Raw genomic sequence first — 22,508 nt, 5'->3', positions numbered from 1 at the left:
CACACATACACACTCCCACCATACTGCCCTCATAAGCCCACGCCTCCAGCTCAGATGGAGGGCAGCCCGTTGAAGGCAACAGAAAAGAACAAGGCCTTTCATTGCTCGTTCACCCCAGGAACTGCCAAGCCTCAACCCCACCACAGCTGGCTACTGACCCTTTCCTCCCTGCAGGTTTGCGTCACACACCGCTGTGTCAATGTTTAGTACAAAATGTTTGGTGTCTGGACGGACAGAAAGTGGGTGTAGCTTGGGAATTGTCATGTGCTGTTCCAAAACTAGCTAAAATAAAACGAGTGAAATTTGTCACAATCAGGCCCTGGAAACATACGCAAGTGAGAAAAACAGTCAGCAAGCACTACCAAAAAATGTGTGCATGGTTTCAAAATATTGACTTTCTTTGAAGCCAATTCTTAAACTACACTGGTTTGCAGAAGTATTTTTAAACACAGCTTATTTCCAGCATTGGTAAAAGGTGAGCTGGAATCAGCAGTGGAATCTGTGTTCATGGGAACTGTTGTTAATGGATTTAGTGGTAGCCTGGGCTCATTTTTGCATTTCCCTCTCGTTCGCTCTCGCTCACTACTTCCGAGACAGTTCCCTGTTGTGAAAGAAGTCGAGGTATGGGGGTACCTTCGTTGAAGCAAGCTGTGGAAAAACTGAAATATGCCGTGTTTACAGCAGGCTACGTGAGAGGACGAGTCTCTAGAGGCAAATACTAGGCAGGCAGGGTGGAGTTTAAATCTTAATAATGATTCACTGTTCTGAAGTGAATAAAAACCCTCTATCTTGAGAGGGCTGTGCTACTGAACTCAATAAGGACCCACTGGATCCCAAATGTCAGCTAAACTAAAAAAAAACAAAAAAAAAAACAGGAGAAAAATGTTTTTCTGACGAGTAAACAAAACTAGACTTTTTCTTACCACTTAAGACCAAACAGGCTTGGAGATGCACAATTACCCTAAACTAACCCTTTCAACATACCTAGTTTTTGTGGATAGAAGAAGAATGTTTAGTGTATATACATATATGTAAAACCAAGCAGTGAACATAAAGCCCTCCTCAGTGCCTGTGCCAATGTTTTAATCCTATTATGAGCATTTCTCTTTTACTTACAGTGTTTCAGACTAATAAGTGGAAACTCCAAGGTTATACACAAGCTTACACTAAAAAGTGCAGGCCCAAGCATCATATACTAGCCGTTGTGAGAAAAACCATACAGCTTGTGAAACTGTCTCGTTCAAACAAGTCACCGTACCACTTGATGTTCATGTATTTACCCTCTGAGTTTACATAAGCAGTGTTTATAGCCAGTTAAGTTGAGAAATTGAAAGAAATTTCTATAAAAAGACCCAGGGAAAAAATAACCCCGTCATTGGCACTGCTAATTTATTGGTGATTTGATCTTCACAAATAGCTTGACTTTAAAAATATGTCTCAAACTTCCAACCAAAAATCTATTAAAAGTGTTCTTGTATTTTCACGAGGAAGTCTCATGTTATGGTCTTGTAGAATTATGGGGGAAATGGTTTGTTGATTGGTACCAATAAATCAATGATTACATTTCAAACTGTGGCTTCTAAAACAGAATTCCCCCCTGGCTTAGTAAGGCTGTTTGAAGCAAAAACTCCCTACCCTAAGGTATGTTGACACTCCACCACATCCTCCAAATGTGTTTTATAACTGCTCAGTGATGGATTAATTAGTGTGAATGACTAAACAGATCAGTAATTCACATGGCTTTTGGGAATGTGTCTGCGTTGGTTTTTGAGGTGTAGAGTGTACGGCAGCACACGATCCACAAGGATGACGGCTCCTCAAAGCAAAGCATAAAAACGTAGAGGGACATAGTGTTTTTCCAAAATTGAAACTTGAACTGACAAATGTGGCATTCTTGAGATAATTCCTGACTCTGCTTTCTCACCATAAGCCATGACACACTGGAATCAACAGAATGCTCAAAACTACTGGTTGCAGCACATGAAATGTATTCGGAAGGAAGTTGCACCAGGGAACAGCATGAGGCCCCCCCATAATAACCAGTAATGGGTTCATCTTTAAAAGCCACATTAGATCTTAAGAGCCACATGAAAGTATAAATCGTGCTAGTAACAAGCTAACAGGTAATTATGTGCCCAAGCCTGAATGGATCTGCGGCTATAAATGACACAATTTTTCAGGATTCAAAGAAACGTGGAGTAACAGGAATCAACAGTCTTGTGGGCTGTGTTGCTTGTTTTATGATCATGTCTGCACACTGTGGAAGGGAACACAGACAGTGCTTGCACATGTGTGTGCATGCATGTGTCTGTGTGTCTGCAGAACACATTGTGTGAGTGCGTGCGCGTGCGTGCGCGTGTGTGTGTGTGTGCGTGTGTGTGTGTGTGTGTGTGTGTGTGTCTGTCCATATATCAGGGCATGTTTATTCGCAGCACCATGTGTGTTCCAGACAGGGTAAAAAGAGTTAACAGTGTCTGGAGGAATGTATTTGTGAGAAAGGACAGAAATAAGAAACCGAAAGAGCTTCATGAATGTAAATTAAACCACGAAAAGGAAAAATGACATATTTTTAAAAGCAATTTCTTAAAAACGGCATCAACGTGGTACTAAGGTTGTCTTTTTAAGCATCTAAACTGTTGAGGCTAAACATATTTAACAATGCGTTGAATGAAGTAGAAACTAAAAATTATTTTTCCAGCTTGTCAATTCTGGCGAACACATCAAACTTTCACCATGGAACGAAAAGTCTTCTTTTTTTTCTCTTCTTTCTTCTGTATCTCCTCTTCATGTCTACCTCTGTCTGTGTCCTCTTTTACACATTAGGGAATTGTTGTGGAGCCGAAGTGTTGACAAACACACACTTAGCAGGCCAGGAGTTCTTTCCAAATCAAATAATCAACCAGGAAAACCTGATTAGCGCGCCAGCAAGAAAAGGCTCACTTCAGCAGTTCAAGTGAATCAACACTCCAGGGCAAACAGAAACATACCTCACAGCCTGGCTAATTCAGTCACTCTGCCACAGTGACAGCTGTTACTAAAAACAATTATTTTTTTGTCCGGGGTTTTCCTAATTTGGTTCAATTTGATTTAAGTGGAGACAACAAAGCAGCTTCACAGAAGAAATCAGTACCAATTAATAAAGCTGATGTACATATCTATACCTGACAACACAGTTTATACAGTAACGAGAGTTGAGTACATGGGACTGGCATATAAGTAATGGAAGTTGTACAAGAAAAAAAAACATGTTGCCACAAGCAGGAGGTTCTTAGCACAATTTTTTCCTAATACTTCAGTATAGCATCAGCTGATATTCATTAGTCCTGCTCTTTCAAATTGCCGCAGTTGGCTCTCCAACCCAAACACTATGTTTTACATCCCTCAGACAGCATTAGAAGTGTGTACCAAATGCTGACCACAATGATATCATGTGCTTCTCAAATAGTAGTCTAACTACACTTCAGGGGGCCTATTTGCACTTTCAGTTTAGAAAATGGGTAAAGCACCACCTGCAAACAGTAGGACGTGTAAACAAGCACACATGGATTGCACCATGCTCCTGGCACAGAAGGCTTCTCGACAGTGAATGCACACGACACACCCTTGACTTGTTTCACATTCCTGAGTCACCCCTCTGCCACCCCTTAAATCTATGGCTGAGTGTGAAATGCCACAGGAGGGTGGTCTCTGCACTTTCAACTCCTCACCTTTCAGCCTGTCCAGAGTGCATCGAGCCCATCTGGTCAGTCAGCAAGTCGCTCACGCCTGATAGAGATCAGTTCTTATATTAAACCACTGTGACATTAAAATCAGTCACATGACCCCAGGCCTATGTTTACTGAAGCATGTAACTAACTTCTGACTTCAAGCTTCTGACTGTGGATCGAGTTTAGGATGAACTCTCTCCCCTAAAATAAAACCGCTGGATACAGTTACATACTCAGCTCCCACTAAATAAAGTCCCCACTTATTTTTGGCCTTCATCTGTTCCACTGATCCAGTAATAAGGCAAAGCAGGCTGACGGGAAAAACATCTCCCATCACTGCGAGAACACACAAGCAAGTGCGGAGGGAAACACGCAACTAAAATTTTTTTGTTTAAAATACCAAAAAACACTGTTGTGCTAGTAAGGGCTGCATTTGACTCCAAGAGTTTTGATAATGGAAAACATGTGCAAAGCCGAGAGGGAGAACATCACCTGCTCCCTGCCTCTCTTCACTCACAGTGCATCATCATCAACCTACCATTTGTTATCTGTGTTTACCTCTTGTTCTCATTTTATCCTCCCTTTTTAAAAAAAAAAAAATTTCCCTGTTTTCTCTCCTTATCGCTTTCTCCCCAACCCTGACTTCCCTTCCTCCTCCCATCTCTTCCTGCTTCTTTCCCCTCTGTCACTCTCTCCTCTCTGTCCCTGTCCTAGCCTCTCACCTACCTCAGCTCCAGCCCTCTGCCGTAACTCGACACTTTCTCACAACGAGCGCCTGACTCTGCTAAGTTGTTTCCCTGTGTTGCTCCGCTGTTGCCATGGTGAGACTCTGTGTGTATGCAGGAGTGTGTGTGTGTGCGTGTGTGCGAGCAGCTACATAGACTCACGCTGGTGTAAACTACAGCCCTGAAGCTTGTGTCGTGTGAGTGTGTGTGTGTGTCAGAATGTGTGGACTTAAACGCACTGACTGGTGTAAACTGTGGTCCTTGGAAAGGTTTGTGATGTGTGTGTGAGAGAGAGACAGTGTGCGTATGTGCGTGTGCGTGTGTGTGTGTGTGTGTGACAGTCTGGCTAGCATGTGTGTGCAACAGATGTAAAAACAGGAGAAACGGTGGTCAAGGTCACGAGAGGGCCCATTTTATCTGGCAGTGGTTTCCCTTGTGTGGCACAGTGGCACCACAGCATGGGATCTATGGACACACACACACACACACACACACTGCAGCTCACACAGGCTTGCTGTTTGCCCAGCACACTAGGGAGGGCAGTGAGAGCCAGGGAGCCGGTTGACTGTTTGTTTAAACAAGGTCAATACATGCGCACGTTCATGCACACGCACACACCGACACACACACACACACAGCAGAGTTTACTGTATACTGCATGAGGGCTGTATATGGCCTTGCTAGACTGGTCCAAGCTCAATTCCTCTTATTCCCCATTCTATCCTCCCCCACGTTCACTCTCTCTTTCACACACACGCACCTCTCTCTGTCTCCTTCTCCCCCTCTCAGCAACTGTTCTCTCACTGTGCGCTAAGCCTGATTACAACAAATGAGAGCCAAGCTTCCAACATGTTTACATCAAATACAGCCCTGGGGCAAGGCAACACAAGCTCCTGCCAGTTCACACAGTGCAAACCGCATGGCTCTGCATTGTTGTCTGTGTGTCTCCCCACTGTGGCAGCCAGTCTACTGAGGGAGTCGGAGAGTGAGAGAGAGAGAGAGACCTGTCAGGACGGCAGAAAGGAAAAGCACAAGTAGAAGAAGAAGAAGAAAGAAAGTAGACTAACAGATGTAGAACGAGATGGTTAAAATAAGGGAAGGGATTAGACACACTGAAAATGTGAGGGTGAATGACAGAGACAGACAGTAATGGGGTCATGGCCGTGCATTCAAGCACTGGGATCAAAATCATTTAATGCATCCAAGCTGGTGGAAATATAAGGCTGTCTTGGACAGCTTCTGTCGTATTCTCTTTCAAATCCTTGTCACCAGACACCATAGCTTCATTTAGATTTATTAACTGTGGCAACAGGTTTTAATATTTATTTTTCCACACTTGTGTTGTACCGCACAGCCTGATGTTGTGCTCGTGTGCACTTGTTTTGTTTCTATGCTGTATGATTGTTTCTTCACTGTATCTGATAGCCTTTTTCTGCTTTGTCTGCCTGTCTCTATCTGTAGCCCCGTCGGTAATACCAGAGGGGCTCCTTATATTTGTGTGGGTGCAGCAGCACTCAAATAAGCTGGTTAAATACGCACAAGGATACCTCAGCCTTCAGCCAGCCAGAGAGGCTTTGGACTTATATGTCTCCTAGCAACAGGTGTACCGATTAAGGTCTGCAGCCAGCCCCAGAGGAATGGCTAAAACAGCCAGTCACAGATGTAGCCATCCTGCAATGCACAATTATATTAAAAAGGTAAGATTGTCAGCATATTGAGAACCATTTTTGCACATTAATTTTAATACCACAGTGCTTGTTTTGATGTCTGTAGAATACAGAGAGCTTGTATAGAATAAGTTCAATAATTTCAAAGATTTCTCTGACAACCAGTACATTGTATAGGTGAAGTTTTCTGTTGCAGTTTTGTTTAAAAAATGGTTGCTGTGCTAATGGATAACAACAGATTTGTCTGATCAGAAAGCTACACTGTGAGTAGTTAACGATATCATTAGCCCTCAGCATCAGCCTTTGCATTGGAAGACACAGCATTCCTCAAAGAACCCAGTGCTATGAATCACGTCTGTCAAAACAATTCAACGTAAACACTGTCATGCTTTGCAGTCTTTTTCTGGCTACCATACACACAGACAGAGAGAAAACGAGTTGACTGTTATGACCATTGCCAGTCAATGCATAATCACATCCGTGTCTCTCTTTAGATCAGTGATCAACAGCTGGTCAACCCCCTCAAGTCGTCCTTACTAGTAACAACAGATAAAGCTGGTGTCAGACTCCCAACACATTGCAGTCTCGTGTTTTATTCCCACAGCAAGATAAATGAATTTCTGTTGCCAGAACACAAAATTCAAAGGCTATGACTACATCTATGACTTAATCTTAAATATATATATAATATGCACCAAACAATACATGGTGCTGCTGTAAAAGTCACTAAATGAGACGAGTGGGTACACAAAAAGTATCAGCTCCCAACATCCTCTTTTTGGAGCATAATAACGAGCTAAAACGGAATATTTCTGACTTCAGTGAAACTATGGGATCTCCTTAGCGGTTCAACGCCGCTTATTTTCTGTGGTTACATGTCTTAACAGCTGCTACATCCTGTAACTGGGGCCCAAAACTACAGGTTAGAAATAACTGACCTAAAACTGCTTATCATCTGAGCCATTCAGTTCCATGCAAAGCAACTTAGAGGCTTGATACTCCAGCTAGCAGGCGACTAAACAGAAACAATGCTTCCCTCTTGCAGAAAAGCCAGTTTTTAAAGGTCAACATCAAAACTATGTGCAACAATAAGCAATCATGTCAAAGGAAATGCAGAAAATCCACTTGCTTGGTTACTACTTCATAACTTCAAACCAGGATATGAACATAGAGAAAACCTTGTTATTGTGTGTCACTATCAGTGTTGAGGACTTAACCAGAAAATCCTGCTATTTCTTTTTTTTTCCTTGCAATTTAAAAATGAAATGAATGAAAACGATGTCCTAAAATGAACTATTTATTTAAAATTTTAGTTCAAAACCTCTTCTGACAGCGCACCAAAACAAAAAGAGTTATCACAGTGGCCCCTATTGTTTGTCTGACCACAGTCTGATCAGTGACACACCTCTTGGGACTTCCACCAAAACGTGATCAAGCAACAAAGTCAATAGCTGGCAGAACACAGGAAACCGTGCACTGGTGTCTACATGGCAGGATGGAGACATTCTCAAGTTTGTAAACAAAGTCCCAACTCATCTGCTAAAGTTTGTCCATTCCGTGACGGTACTGATTATGTTACTACGAGTCATGAAGCCAGTACTTCAACTGCTAAAAAAAGAGTGGTTTGAGCTTTAAAGCACAGTCAACACATCTCTCAAAACTACAACTAAAGGTTATGGGACCAAAAACCGATTAACTCAATATGACCTTCTTAACATGGCCGAATTTCTTCACTCAATTTATAACCAAGAAAATATTTAAAATCCAAGAAAATATTACAAACCAAAGTGGTTGCTGTGATTGACAGACTTAAACAATGAAGCAACACAAGGAGCAGAAACAAGTTCAAGCAGGGAGAAATGTTAATTTCTTGAAGGGTGTCTCAACGAACTTTCGGAATATTAGCAAACTGCGGAAAAGGACTGATTATCTACCCCAGCATTTTCAAAGAGCGCATTCAGCGCAGAAGGAAACCTGGTGACAAGCCACAGAGCTGCCCTCCAGTAACATGGATAAGAGTTGGAACCACACGTGAAATATAAAGATGCACAGAACAGATTAAATCTTTATTTGGGGTACCATCTACAAGCAACAGTTTTTTTTCAGCCCTCTTCCTTGCAGACAGAGTGCACTTTACGAGGCTTCACACTATTTCTTCAAGACCTTACACTTATCTACCAAGTTTAAAATGTTATAGCTTTTCTATTACTCTACTCTCCCCCCCTTCACTCAAAAATGTGTTTTTGTGATTTTTGCTGCTACTGGATGTTTGACCTTCACTGCACAGAATGATGTATGTTCAAAGTTCAACAGACTGTTTTCAAACTGATTTGCTGAAAGTGGAAAGCTTCTCTGAGCTCACCTGAAATCTGAGTTTGAGGCATGTACCCGCAAGCAAGATTTGGGAAATCAAAACTAGTGTGAAGGCCAGCCTCGGTCCAGTCACCACTTAACTTAGACCAGTGTGAAACGTACACTTGAAGTCTGCATTGCGCATACATTGAGAATGGTCTTTCAGTGAAGTAAGAGGCATCTTGCATCTAGCAGTTAATCTTTTGTAATGAAAAACATTTGCATATTCAAGACAAACACAACAGAGAAGGCATGTGGCAACTTACTATTTTCTTTCTTACATAATAATAGAAAAGGGCAAACAATTTAAGACCTTTAAAGTATGTAAACTACACCAGCTCAACAGCTCAGACATTCTCTTTTTTTTCTGTTGACACAGCAGCTCGGTGGTGCACTGATTTGGGCAACAGCGAGGTCACAAAAGGAAGTCATCACCATGTCCAGATGGCAGCTATGGCGTCATCTGGTGACATCACACTACTAGTGTCAGGATTCAATGACAGTAAGAGGTCCTGCAGAGCACAGAGGAGGCACAAACTATAGGAAGGACAACTGCATGAACATCACAGTCCCTTGGATCAAAAATGTTAAATCATGAAAGCAATGTTTGCTGTGAATTTGGAGTAGGGAATGGAGAAGAAAATAATTTAGAAGGAAAACAGAAATGCTCGTAACAGCAGGCAAAATGTTACGGAGTCAAATTATATTCTTGAAATCAAACCAAATCTGTATTGTTGATAATTTGTACACAAAAGCTTCCATCATAAAGCCGACAGCTCCTTTTGTTTCTGCTGCCCACTACAAACTTTTATATCTGCAGTATTTTAAATATAGACAAAAATAGAAAAGCTACACATTCATATTGTGAGGCAGAGAGGCTGCGATCACACATGCAGGCACCTGTGACATTCTGCCTCCAGCAAACAGCTTACTTCACACCAACAGTGCACCTGGGAAATATGATATATGCAAGCTTGTTAACGGTTTCAAGTGGTCTGACCCCCTTACGTCCACCGTATACTGGGTCAAAACAGAGGCTGAATGACTTTAGATTCCCTTTAAGAAGGTGCAGTCTTTCTTGTTGTTGATATTCAGGCTTTTTTTTTTAGCATTAACTTGATGTTGTGACGTTCGTTCGTGTTCTATGATAACCTCAAAGAAAGCACAATGTGTGTGTGTGGTGTTGGTTTTCAAAGAAATTCTGTTTTTGCACAAACAATAATGATATCACAGCATAAAGAAATAACCTTTCATATAAAAGGAACTTTTTTGCACAGGGCATCAAAAAGAAGCAAAGAAGACTTACAATAGAGGGATGGATGTTTAGTAAACAAAGGGTGACTGTTAGACCTGCTGGACAAGTGCTGATGTATCTAACCTGACACAGTACAAGACAGCAGTTCTCATTTGGACATTATCAATGCTATGGAATAAAAAAACATGAACCTAAAAACTGCGACTACAGGGAAATAAGTGGAGAGATATGTGTAATGCCTAAATACAAAATGGTATAAAGATTTTTTTTTAGTTTCATATCGCACATAGTTCCATTGTTGCTCATGTAACTCATTCACCCACACATTTTCTCTCAAACTGCGGCTGACGACAGGCACATGCTATCTGTGTGCTTCTCTTGCTTTGTCTGCTCACACTGTTCGTGACAACACATTGATGTTTGTAAAGTTGATCATGAAAGTGCATTCCAGCAGAAATGCATTTGATTTTCATTTCCATCACTAGTAGTGGCAGCATTCTGTGACTGAGTGTAAACAGCAGCTGTATGTTGAGAAACACTGACCAACTATCGTCACAGATCCAGATCAAATCTTCTTACAGGAGATTTATGGCACAGCCATTTATTAAGAACAGAAAAAAAAAAGATTTGCAAACCTTGATAATCTAAAAATAAAAAAAGTAGAAAAATAAAAATACCGCAAGTAAACAGAACAGACTTCTTCTGCGGGTCATCATCTGTTCTTGCCTCCTTGACCTCAACTGCTATTTAACTTTTATTGGAGTTGCTTTCAGATTCTAATCTTGGTTAATGTTTAGCCTAACAAAAACTAATAACCATAATAACATTAAAAAAAATACATACAGTTAATATATAACAAAAAAAAAACATTTGGGGCCAACAAACCTGAGTCTGCTGCTTCTACAGAACAGTAAAACTGACTGCAAACACTGTCAGGACCACCATGTCGGTACTACAGACCAGCTTAAAGCTAGCTTTGGAATCAACTTTGAAATGACCTTGTCTGACCCAAGATATATTCACTCTTGTCACTAGCTACTGCAAGGAAAGCGATAAACGAAACAATTGCCCCTGGGGATGAGAAATGAGGGCAATCATGGCAAATGCTTGGTTGAAAAAAATTTGACAGCTAAATTATGCATTGTCACATATGGCAGGATTGAATCTTGGTCTAACTGAGGTAGAAATGGTTAATGATTGGCCTGAAGGGAGCCTGCATGACTGAATGTATGAGGACATAGGCTGTTTCTAAAGCAACAAATGGCAGCAGTTTAGACATCCTTGTTTCAGGAAATTTTGTGTCCACAGCTGTTCAAGTGTTGTATTTTATCTTAATTGTTATATCTTGCGTAATGTGCATAATGAGCGGTGACTGAGCTCACTTTGGGACTGATCTACTTCCCATCTGTAGTTCCAAGAAATTCTAACAAACACAGGACTAATAGTTCAAATTTAGTCCAAGTGGAAATCCAGTTAGGACCAATAATATATATATATATGTAATATTCTTTGCTCTCTTTTAATTCACTTCTTAAAACATTTTTTTTATCTGATTTTATTTAAGTTTTAAAATTGTGTTTTATAGCTACCTGTTTTATTTGTGTGCATTCTTCTTTTATCAATTATTCTGTGTCCTCAATGTATTTTAGTTTTTAATTTATTTTTTAGTGAAAAGCACTTTGTAACATTTGTTTTGAAAAGTGCTTTATAAATAAAGTGTATTATTATTAATAGATACAAACAAAATGACCAACAAAACCCAACAATGGATCCAAAATGTGCATAGCTGTTTTGCACATTCAGATGAAAAGCTTATTCAGTTCCACAGCACAAAAGATACTGATGTAGGTTCCACTGCAGTGCTAACAGAGCAGATGCAGGTGCTAAAGATATATCGAGATTTTGTGGACTGTACACGGTAATCCTATTGGGCTAAATGGACAGCTGACCAGCCTATCAGCCTGAACTCTGCCATTGTTAAGTTTCCCAACAATATGACCCAGCATAAGGTCCTTTCTTAATCACACACACAAAGAAAGCTTGTCACTGGGGCCTTGAAAAATTAATGAGACTGAAATCTTCTGCTATTGCGCTCTCTCTCGCTCTCTCTCTCTCTCTCTCTCTCTCTCTCTCTCCCTCTCAGTCTCTGTGAAAAAAAAAAGCAGCCATAGCTCTTTGGAGGCTCACCTAGTCTCTCACAGGTGCTATCAGATGACAGACCAGCTGACTGGGCTATAGTGACAGCTCTCCTGCCTGCCTACAAATCTCACTGCTTCAACAGGCTGACTGACAGTGTTGCTGTGGGGGAGGATCCGTGTGACAATCCACACACATGCAAATATGTAAAATGAAACCCTAAATCTAATGCTCATTCCCATTAACCAGCGGATGTTTGAGCTATTGCACTACGAGGCTGAACAATAACTTATTTATAGTCCAATAATGTATCTTTACTATTAGTAGATTAATGGTGGATGCTGACATCATTGTGAATGCAGCTGAGAGCATTTTCAACAAGGTTCTGCAAAAGATATCCTGGCAAGTTTTCATCATCAGTTAATGGCAATTGTGTGATAGAAGCCTCCTTGTACAAACTTTTAGGAGAAAACAAATTTCAGTCACACACAAACGGCTGTTGCTAAGTTTAAAAAAAAAAAAAAGGTTCAGCCTATTTCTCCTCCCTTCACTTTTAATTTCACCACCGAAGGTTCCAAGAGTTGACATTTTGGCTATGTGGTTAGTACAGTGGGAGCTGGATGAGCGCTCAGTGTACAGGGTGTAATTTAACTAAAACATTGCCAGGATAGTGTTAACAGATCTCTGACAAAAGTTCAACCCTCAATATGGTAGAGACATCAGTGATTGTATTTACTTTCCCTTATGTTTTGTAAAAGTATTTTTTAATGCTCCAAATGTCAAGCAACAATTCAGTGTTTAGGAATTGTAATCTTTAAAGTTTCAGGTCAGTTTCCACAGCCAGATTTTGGAGGATTATAACCTGGCTTCAGGAACTTTAGGAAATGCCCCAAACCCTTGGGGGAAACACCCAAATATGTTACCTTGACGACTGGATGGCCACCAGATGCTGCTTTGACGGCTCCTCTGCTGCCCTCGGTCTCATAGTGTGCTCGGTGGTGGGCTTTGGGTTGCACCTCTATCTTCAGTTCATACTGGCTGAACTGGCTTGGCAGTGGCCAATCTAGAGGAGGCAGTGAGGAGGTTCTGAGGAAGAAATACCACAAACATGCACATACACACCCACACAGAGAGACAGATGACATTAGAGCTCTGGTAAGAAACTTCTAAACCATACAGTGACGTGTAAAGGATGTTTTCAAAAATGAATTTGAAGCATACTGTAGACAGGTTTGTAGTCGTAGTACACAGGCAGTAAATCTGAAGAAACTGTCCTAAAAGTTAGGATAAATAATGTAGAACAAACATTGTTACAGTCATAATAATAACAATGCTATAACAAAAAACAAAAAATGCTCGGGTCCACATAATTTCATCTTTTCATATTTTAAATTCTGCATAGATATGTTAATCCTGAGACATTATAATGTAAGGTCAAGCAGGGCAACCTCAGTCTAGCCTATGGCTGATGACAGCAGCCTGTCTTAAGACTGAAAATGTGGTATTCCCCTTTCATTGGTTGACAATGTGTAATAGGTGCAAAAAGGGGGCATAAAATGCAAAGTGTTCAGCCCCATCCAGACAGTGAATCACAGAAATGCCCACATGCATTAATCCTGTTCTTAAACACAACACTTGTAATAGGTCATGTTAACACTTTAAGGGTGAATCATTTCCTAAGGGGGACTTTTTTTTCTGAGTCTTTACCCATTTACTGTTAGGGTCAGTGAATAGGAGGCAGGACGAAAGTGTGTGTCAGACAGTGCATAAATTATTGTGCGTGCGAGTCTTTGCAGATACTGTACAAGTGTATACTCTATGTGCAGTGCATCGCAGCGGCGAGCATTGTGTGTTTTTCCTCGGTGTCTCTTTTTTGTTATCTGTGTAGACCACAATCATATTTGAACAGCTGCACTCAAAAATAAAACACTCAATGGCCGTCTCCACAGAGAAACTGGGTCTCTCCATCTGAGTGCATTAGATCACTTTATCCTCAAAACATTTTGTAAACACTGGCGTCAGCCATTAGTATAAAACAAACAAAGCTATAACCTTTTAAGTTATTGTCGTATGTATTATTCTTGATTATGATTTATTTACAAGACAATAATGCATTTTACAATAAACAAGTAAAAATAAGGATTTTGGAATGTACTGCCACATTCCACCCGATTTGTATTTCATTAAAGATACACTAAAAAATAAGGCATAGGAATGAATTACATGAACTATGCCTCATTAGAACACTCAGTCAAATTAATACTAACCCTAATTCTGTCATATTTATAGCCACAATTTTTACAACTTTGTCATTGTCTTAATTCTGTCTCTTTGGATACTACCCAATAATGTTTCCAGAATATAGTTCATCCACAGTTTGGCTTATGTTAGTAAAGTTTCAGAAAGACTTATTAATTTTATTGTGCTTATTTTATAAGTTTATCAGTTTGTATTTATTTAATTTTATTTTTTTACAATTCTTGGGCTTAGATTTAATAATTCTACTATTTTCTATCTGTAATATCAACCTGTAATATCTGTGCTAGTACACAGTACATATGTTTAACTCGAGGACTCTTACTACTTTGACTGTAGCACACATCTTGACAGTGTACCCAATTATTTATTCATGAAGCAAGAGTCTATTGCAGGGCAGCACAAGCTAAATGTGTGTCAATTGAAGTGCTTTATCTGACAACAGCTACAAGTGCCATTGTTCTTTTTGTTTGTTTTTTAAGCATAGCACTGTCCGCAATCATAAATGAAACTGCGTGTGTGTCCACGTATCCATGCAAACTACCAAGGTGTTCATGCATGTGTGTCTGAAAGCCTATGGCTGTGTATGTGAGACCTGAGTCAGTGAACCGACTCTACAGTGTGGGCAGCTAAAAGTATGGGCGGTCGTATACTTGATCTCTTCCTCAGCAGTGACCACTGTAGGCTCTTTGTGCTCCCTGTCACATGGTGGCATATACTTTTTTTTTTTGGCTCTACCCAAGACAGTACAGACTCCTAGCATGCAAACTAAACTGCATGACAGATCTTTGACAGTACAAAATAATTTTTAGGGGAAAGTTTGTAACGTTTTAGCCAGCATGGCTGATTCCCTTAGTTCTTCCTCTTCCAAATGCCTGTCAAGTGCTGGCTACATGCAGACCAGGCTGATCAGACTGGATTGAAGACATGTGAGTCAGGCTTTCAGTGGAGCCATTTCACTTCATAAACTGCCTTACAGACTGGCACCAAACCCACAAGGAAGACTGCATTTTGGAATGAAAAGGCAAGTGTCAGATATTTTGTAAAGGTTTTGTGCAGCCAAACGGAGTCGTGTAGTTTTACATGTAACTGAACTACTGACTACAAATTTTCCAACGACTTCAAAGTTTAAAGAGACATAAATACATAAAGACGAAATGAGCTAGATCGTGCAAATAATGTTAATACAAGCACATATGCTGCAAATAGCTGCTAAAAAAATACCCTGTCAAGGTGTGGCTTTGCTTTTTGGAGTTTGTTTTTCTTCTTCTGCCTGACTATATTGTTATTTGTATGGTATGATATCATAATAAATGCATTATCTATAGTAATCTGTCAATACCATAATAGTCAGTTTATCAATTACAATACTTTTAAGAATTATTTTCAAATTACAACTTCACAAACAGGAGGTGACACTATCAAGAACAAGATCATCATTCTAACAGAGCATAATAAAGGCATCCTAACCCTTATGTTTTCTTCCCAGCAGCTATGACATAAGCATCAAGGAAGTGTGGGTTTGCATGGCTGCTACGGTAACAGGAGCAGAAGAGTACAGAAGAAACTCGAGCTTGTGACGGAGCTGGAGCACTGGACTATGTCCTGACATAGCATAACCTTTCTCAAATGTCTAAGCCATAGTGTAGGTGCTTCAGTTCACTCCCATGACATAGTCTTCTCTAGATTGTTCATGGTCCTGGCATCATTTCCAAACAATTAATTAGGGTAATCTTGCATCTACACAAGTTGCAGGAATTGAGGCCTCATCAAAAAACATTGACACCTTGACAACATTTTTTCTTGCCATAAAAAAGCCCGTTTGTAATAACTGTCCTGTTGCTGTAGATGAGTAAGCACACTGGTGCACTATTTTATTTTATTTTTTTTTTGTCTTTGTTACTCACATTTTATTTTTTTTTTTTGCAAAAAAATTCTAGCCTACATTCTGTTTCCTGACTGGAAATGTACACATTACATTTCCCACAAAGTAAAACTGGCTTTTTGTTTAAATAAAGCTTTTGGCACCTAACTTGCAAGAATTAATTAACATGTCTTGTAGACAGCTCAAGGAGTGAGGCAAGATCCAATTCTTGGTCAAAGCAAGTGTCTGAACACCCCACCAGTTTTTCATTCCACCCAATCCCACCCATTCCACCTCGGCCATCTGTTCAAAACACCACTAACACACATATGCATGCACATAGGCAAATCAACAACACTCTATCTCATGGCAAACAGGGGTTTATACAAACTGACTCTCAACAGTTATAGAAGTCCTGTTTGAAAATTAAATTTAGCTAAAAATCATATTTTTTGTCAATGCATGCACCTGCTAGTGTAAGTAAGTAGGGCATGAAAAGAAAAATATTCAGTCTTCAGCAAAAAGACATATTTCTGTTACTGTCTTAACTATAGCCCTAACAGGAAAATTCACACGAGGATAAAAAGATCAAATTGCGACTCATCATAGAGCTGACCCTGTTATTGTCTGGACAGTGTTAGGTCTGTGTGAGAAAGCATTTGTGTTATGTCTATGCATGTGTGTGTGCGTGTGTGTGGTGGCCCCCTTGCCATATGTGCCCTGTACTGATTTACAGTGCTAGGGGCCAGTGCACACAAACAAGGCCATGTCTTCATCTGCTGCACACATTGAAGAACACACAGCAGACTCCTCCTTCAGTGTGTGTGTGTGTGTGTGTGTGTGTGTTCATAGGAAATTAGCATGTGTGTGTCCATGTGTTTCCCCAATCCCTCCAATAAACTTGTATTACTCCACAGTGTAACTAAATCAGATTTATGCTGCTGATACAAAGCTCAAAGTTCACCCATTACTGAACACTGATCTGCAGGGTTCCATCAACGGGCTAAATAGCCATCTAACATAGCTATATGATACTAATTTATTGCACTGCAATGTTTACACTTCTCTCCTAGATCAAAAAGGGTGTTCAGATTTTATGACAGCTCAAAGCTCTTTTTAAAACATTCACCACTGAGGTCTATTGTTCAGCCCTGACCTGTTAATTGTTTTGAATACTGATAGCGTGCTGTCGTGCAAAGTGGTGGTTGCAGTTTTAATTTACAAAAAGACTAATGAAACATTGTCTTCTGCTTTTGACTCTTAGGTGAACACACTTTAAGAATTTAGGATGTCATTCTTCATGATTCTAGTCCTTTATTATTACAGAGATGACAGTTGCCTAGTTGAAAATTATTTTGAACTAGTTGAGATATTGTCCCTCACTGTCATGTGAAAAATATATATATATATTTGAAGACAGCTTTTTCCCACTTTGTCTTCTACATCCGCATGACTCATTTGCTTAAGCTGGATTAGATGAGTGCATCTGTGAGATGGAGTTAAATTTAGCTTGTTATTAGACAATCCTTCAGCAAATTTACCTGAATATAGGTGTATGACCAGGCTTGGGTTTATTCCATGAGAAGTGGGAAGGTACTGAGAGGAACTGTTCTGCAGGCCCATCCTTCTTCAGGCTGTGCAAGGCCTCATCTGAAGGTGAGTCTAGATTAGGAGACATATTTCCTTGGTCATCTAGCACCAGTTCCCCTTTCCCAGTCTGCATAGCTGTTCTGTCTTGTGAGGTCTTCCTTGTCTTGGAGGGGATGTCTGCCTCAGATGGGCAGCACTGAAAGGGTGACATGCCAACAGAAGGACTGCCAACCCAAGTGTCTTCTGTCACGCTGCCCCTAGGTGAAGGTCCTGGCGTGGGTGTGGGTGAGTGATGAGGAGACAATGAGCTGGGATAGCAGATGTCAGCGCTAGAGTGGCGCCTCTTCCCACAGGGTGAGGTTGGACGTGAGGAAGGCCTGGAAGGTGGACGCGGGCTAAGCCAATTTTCATCAGTGACACTGGTGCGTGGCGAGTGGCAAGGGGACTGTCGGGGAGACAGGCTCACTGAGTGGGAGTGGTGCACAAAGGCAGGGTGGTGGTGCTGCCAGTGGGGCTGCTCCTCCAGAACTCCAGGCCCAGTCTGAGGGGAGGCACAACCTGGGGAAGTAAGAGGGGAGCCCAGAGTAAACCGGGCAGCTGCTTCATTCAGCTCTGAGTCAACATCATCATAGACATGTGAGAATGATTCACAAGAGGAGGCATCAGAAAACCAGCTCCTAGAGGAGAGGCTGCTGCATGGGCTGGGGCTAAGAGAAGAGTCCCGGTATGAGTGGTCCAGCGGCAAATACAGGTGGTCTCTGGACAAAGGCCTGTCACCGTGGTAATCCCCATCAGGGCCATTGGCCCTCAGATCCTCCTCGTTGGCATCCATCTCCTGCTGGCAGCTGGGGGAGATGGAAGTGATCTGGATACTGGGGCACTCAAAGGCCTTTGGTGCCTCCACAGGAGCAGAGGGCAACAGGGGGGAGGTGCCATATTTGGAGTCTTGTGCCTCATAGCTCGGGGGTTCAGGTCCTGGTTTATGTGAGTGAAGGCGTGGTGAAGTGTTGATGACCTGGGAGTGAGACTGCATGCCATGACGTGGCAGGCCAATAGACTGGTGGTTAGAGACCATAGACTGGGGCTGGCCTACATTTAGGATATAGAACGATGTGCTGTCATCAGGCTCCAGATCTAGGAGAAGAAAAGGAAGGGAAGATTAGGATACAGCAATCGGGTTTCTGTTACTACTGTTTTTTTCCCTGTAGTGTTCCTTAGTTTGACTTCATTGAGTTACTGAGTTAGTCAGGAAAATGCTCTTACTACAAAATCTAGATCAACTCTAATCATTTTATTTCAAAGCCTGTGTGGTTAGAGCAAAGATCAAAATAGTGAGAGCTATACCTCAGTTACATCAAAGTGCCTCAAGCTGCATTCATAGAATCAGCTTTGATAGCGGAGTTGAACATCTGATGTTGTGTTTAGGCAGATGAGTAAAAAAAAAAACAACAGAAAATATTGTTATTATCCCCATTACGGTCACAGCTAAGAAAGACAACATTGGAGATAACCACATACCTCTAAAAAGTCATCTTTTCATGAGTTTAGAAAAAACAGCCCTGTCTTTAACTTTGTGACAATGCATTTTCCAGGTAATTCAAGAGGATTAATAAATATTTTGTTTAGATTAAAAAGTAATGTGTTTTCTCAACACATAAAGACAAATTTAATCCTTCATATTTCACAAACATTTCAAATTACCACAGTTGGAGATGTGGTGACAAATGTAGTGGAGAAAAATTTAATATATGTCTTTGTAATATGGTGGAGTAGAAGTATAAAGCTGCATAAAATGGAAATACTTTGGTGAAGTACACTGAATTTGTACGCAAGTAGACTGCTTGAGTAAATATACGTAGTTACATTTAACAACTGGCGCCTAGGCACTTTGCACCCCCATTAAACTGTCTGTACCATGTAAAGGAAATAAAAGGAGGAGACGTAATTGGTTCACCTTCTCATAATACATTCCTCCTACTAATAGTGTATCCATCTTCCTCCAGTCATGTTTTCACACAACACAGCACTACACCAGGGTTGCACTTGAGTCCCTGGTTGCCAAAATTACATAAAATTATTTGTGCGGTTATGCCATGAGTCTGTGCTTGAGCCCAGTTTCAGGAAATTAGAGGCCAGAGTGTTGCTGGGTAGCAGGGAGTCATACAGGCATTGTTCCAAGAGGGATAACCGATGAACAGCACTACTCAGGAAACAAATTCACACAACGGTGCGTGCTGTCGGCTGTCATCACAGCTAGCGCCGGCAGGCTATTTATACCAAAGGTCATCCGGCACAGGCAGCATGTACACACACAAACACACCCACACACAAACAAATTGACAAGAGTCCATTGTGTCCATTGGCACTATTCGGTCAGAGTTTATTGATAAACTTACACTGGATATGCTCTGCTGCTCCCATTGGGAATACTCCCCCCACCTCCTCCCCAAATCTCTTCTCAGTGCTTCACACGTGACACATTAATACTGTCACATTAGAAACGTAGGGAGTAAGAATTTTCACAACTTCATATTAAACCTAACATGACTTAAAAACATCCCAATTGCCTTCACATGCGGATTTCACTTGCTACAAGGTGTATGCATTGTGCTTGTCCTCTGAATGGAGGATACCACTTCAGTACTATGTTTACTTTTGCACAGCACCATATATTATAGACGCCATATGTGTTACAAAAAACATAAACATACAGCATCACCCACTGTAAATAGAAACTAGCGTGGCAAGTGACACAATGCAAGCATCATTTAACATCAGAATTTCTGACAGCTTTTACAGTAGGCAATGGTGAATAAAACTTTTGCTTTACTGTGATGGCAAAATACAAAAGAGCAAAGATTAACATCCTGCAGTAAACTGCAAAGTGACCAGGGGAAAAATTTAAGCCAATAAAGATGCAAAAAAGTCCTTTTGCTTTACAAAATCTCAGTGTAGTCTACACAGGATAAGGTTGTGAAACCATTACACAACACTTCCCTTTATTCCTCAAATGTACCTACCTGCCTAAAAGTACAATTTTGTTAGATTTAAAACTGAAGAAATACAATTGAAAAACCACATCTATCTTAAACCATCCAACCCTCATAAAGAGAAAAATTGGAAGTTCTAATATGAATTTGTTTCAATTGTCCCAAGTGATAAACTCATACCAGTAGACATTAAGCTAGTCTTGAAGAAGTTTGTAAAAAACTGAATGATTTTGGAACAGAAGCGCGTAGCCACAGTTTTGTCTGCCATCTCTCTCCAACAGCAACAACAGCAGCAGCAAGCTTTTTATTTATAGCTGCTGGCTTCTCGCTGGCCCTGCCTGCCTGTCACAAGACCCAGCAGTGGATCCTCTGACAACAGCATCTGACTGACTGACAGGGAGTAAGAGAAGGAACACAGAGAGAGGAAGAAAAGGAAGCTGCAACAATTTGAAAAAAAAAAGTGTATCCTCTGATTCAATGATAGCCTGGATTGGGAAACAGCATGACAAGTATATGAAAAGAGAGAAGAAAAGAATAAGTGAGAACAAAACAGGGCAGTTACAAAGACAGATTTGTGTATGTGAGGTAAATGTGGAAGGCATACCAAAGCTTTGCCGAAACATTACCCTTTTGAAATCAAGCTAACAGTACTATACACTATACCATGCTCACAAAAATACAAACTGCATATCTAAATGTATAGGGACACAGGGTTCCTATACTACAGTTTACGTTGCTTCATCTGGGTTGCAAAGTGTTCCCTATTCACAGTAACAACACCAATGTTTATAGCAAATCCATCTCACAAGTCTACTAAAAAAGGACAAGTTACAGTCATCATTTTTTTTAAAATCCCTGAATTTAGAGTGTCGTTATGATGAAAAAACATTTACATTTCAGAAAATAGTGAGGTGAGGGCAGAAACACTAATATCAATGCATGACAATAGAGTCTATATTGGGTTGAAAACACATCCCCCGCTGTTAAGTGCTCCTTCACATCCTTCCTCTCCTCATTGAAATGCTTTTCTAAATGGGTGAGACAAGCAAAACTTCAATTAGCCACATGCTTTGAATGAATTAACATGATTCATTGATTTCTTTTTTTAAAGAGAGGAAGAAAGATGCAAAATGGAAACGAGAGAACAGCTGAGACAATGTGCCTTCCTCTCCCCTTCTCTGAGGAGCGGTTGTTGCTATGTCCATACATTGGTTTGGGTATAAAACGATAATATTAAAGACTACTTTTCTTAGAACTATACAGTATGTCAATAGCAGCATGAACTCTCACATATGTCATACATGCATAGCAGAAAGAGAATGTATTAGATGTACAAAATATATGTGTGTACCTTTATTTCTGTTAACAATCATTTACATAATACATTAAGAAATTACCTATGTGTATGGGAACTGTCATAATGGCAACACAACATATTCTTCAGCATCAAAAGGCAGTGAAAACTAATGCAACCAAATGTAAAAAGTTAGTCTGGAGCCCTGCCGTGTGAAAAAAGAGCCCTAACTTGTGTCTGGACTGTCGTTTTCTCAGTCACATAACAGATGGAAAGTCTCTCTCTTGGGCCGTCCTACAGTGTCAGTAATCTAAGCTCAGATTACTCATTTTTTATTTGCCATGCTATTTACCATATTCTGTTCTTCCCCTTGTTCGATAGACCCTTATTTGTTTATTTGGTATTACAGAAAAAGGTGAGATGCAACAAAAAATTCATTTACTTTCTCGTCAGTTGCATACTACCTACCATGATACATGGTGGAGAGAGGCAATAAGTGCTAGTGCACAGATAAGGGTCAGATAGGGGGTGACCATGTTACCTGGCCCACAGCCCCCTCCTGGCTCTGAGATAAGATTAGCCTGCTACTTAAAACCCTCCAGTGTAAGAAAAGGGGTGGGTGGTGGGAAACCCCGTTGTCAGAGCCAAACTCCTGTCACCTTAGGAGGGGAC

General features: G+C 40.7%; 1 protein-coding gene across 2 annotated transcripts in view; it reads right to left on the bottom strand.

Moving 5' to 3' along the window:
- Positions 1 to 22,508, bottom strand: part of nfatc3a (nuclear factor of activated T cells 3a) — a 62,458-nt gene that overhangs the window by 23,822 nt on the left and 16,128 nt on the right. For both annotated transcript variants that reach the window (XM_008278577.1, XM_008278576.1), the window contains exons 2-3: positions 17,504 to 18,686; positions 12,766 to 12,928 (exon numbers count right to left, since the gene is read on the bottom strand). In XM_008278577.1, coding sequence (XP_008276799.1) covers positions 12,766 to 12,928; positions 17,504 to 18,686 — 1,346 coding nt within the window. The remainder of the gene's footprint in view (positions 1 to 12,765; positions 12,929 to 17,503; positions 18,687 to 22,508) is intronic.

The sequence above is a fragment of the Stegastes partitus genome, unplaced genomic scaffold (genome assembly GCF_000690725.1).
Source record: "Stegastes partitus isolate 25-593 unplaced genomic scaffold, Stegastes_partitus-1.0.2 Scaffold127, whole genome shotgun sequence".
Classification (NCBI taxonomy): domain Eukaryota; kingdom Metazoa; phylum Chordata; class Actinopteri; family Pomacentridae; genus Stegastes; species Stegastes partitus.
Note: the sequence above shows the minus strand (reverse complement) of the source record. Positions and strands in the feature narration are given on the sequence as shown.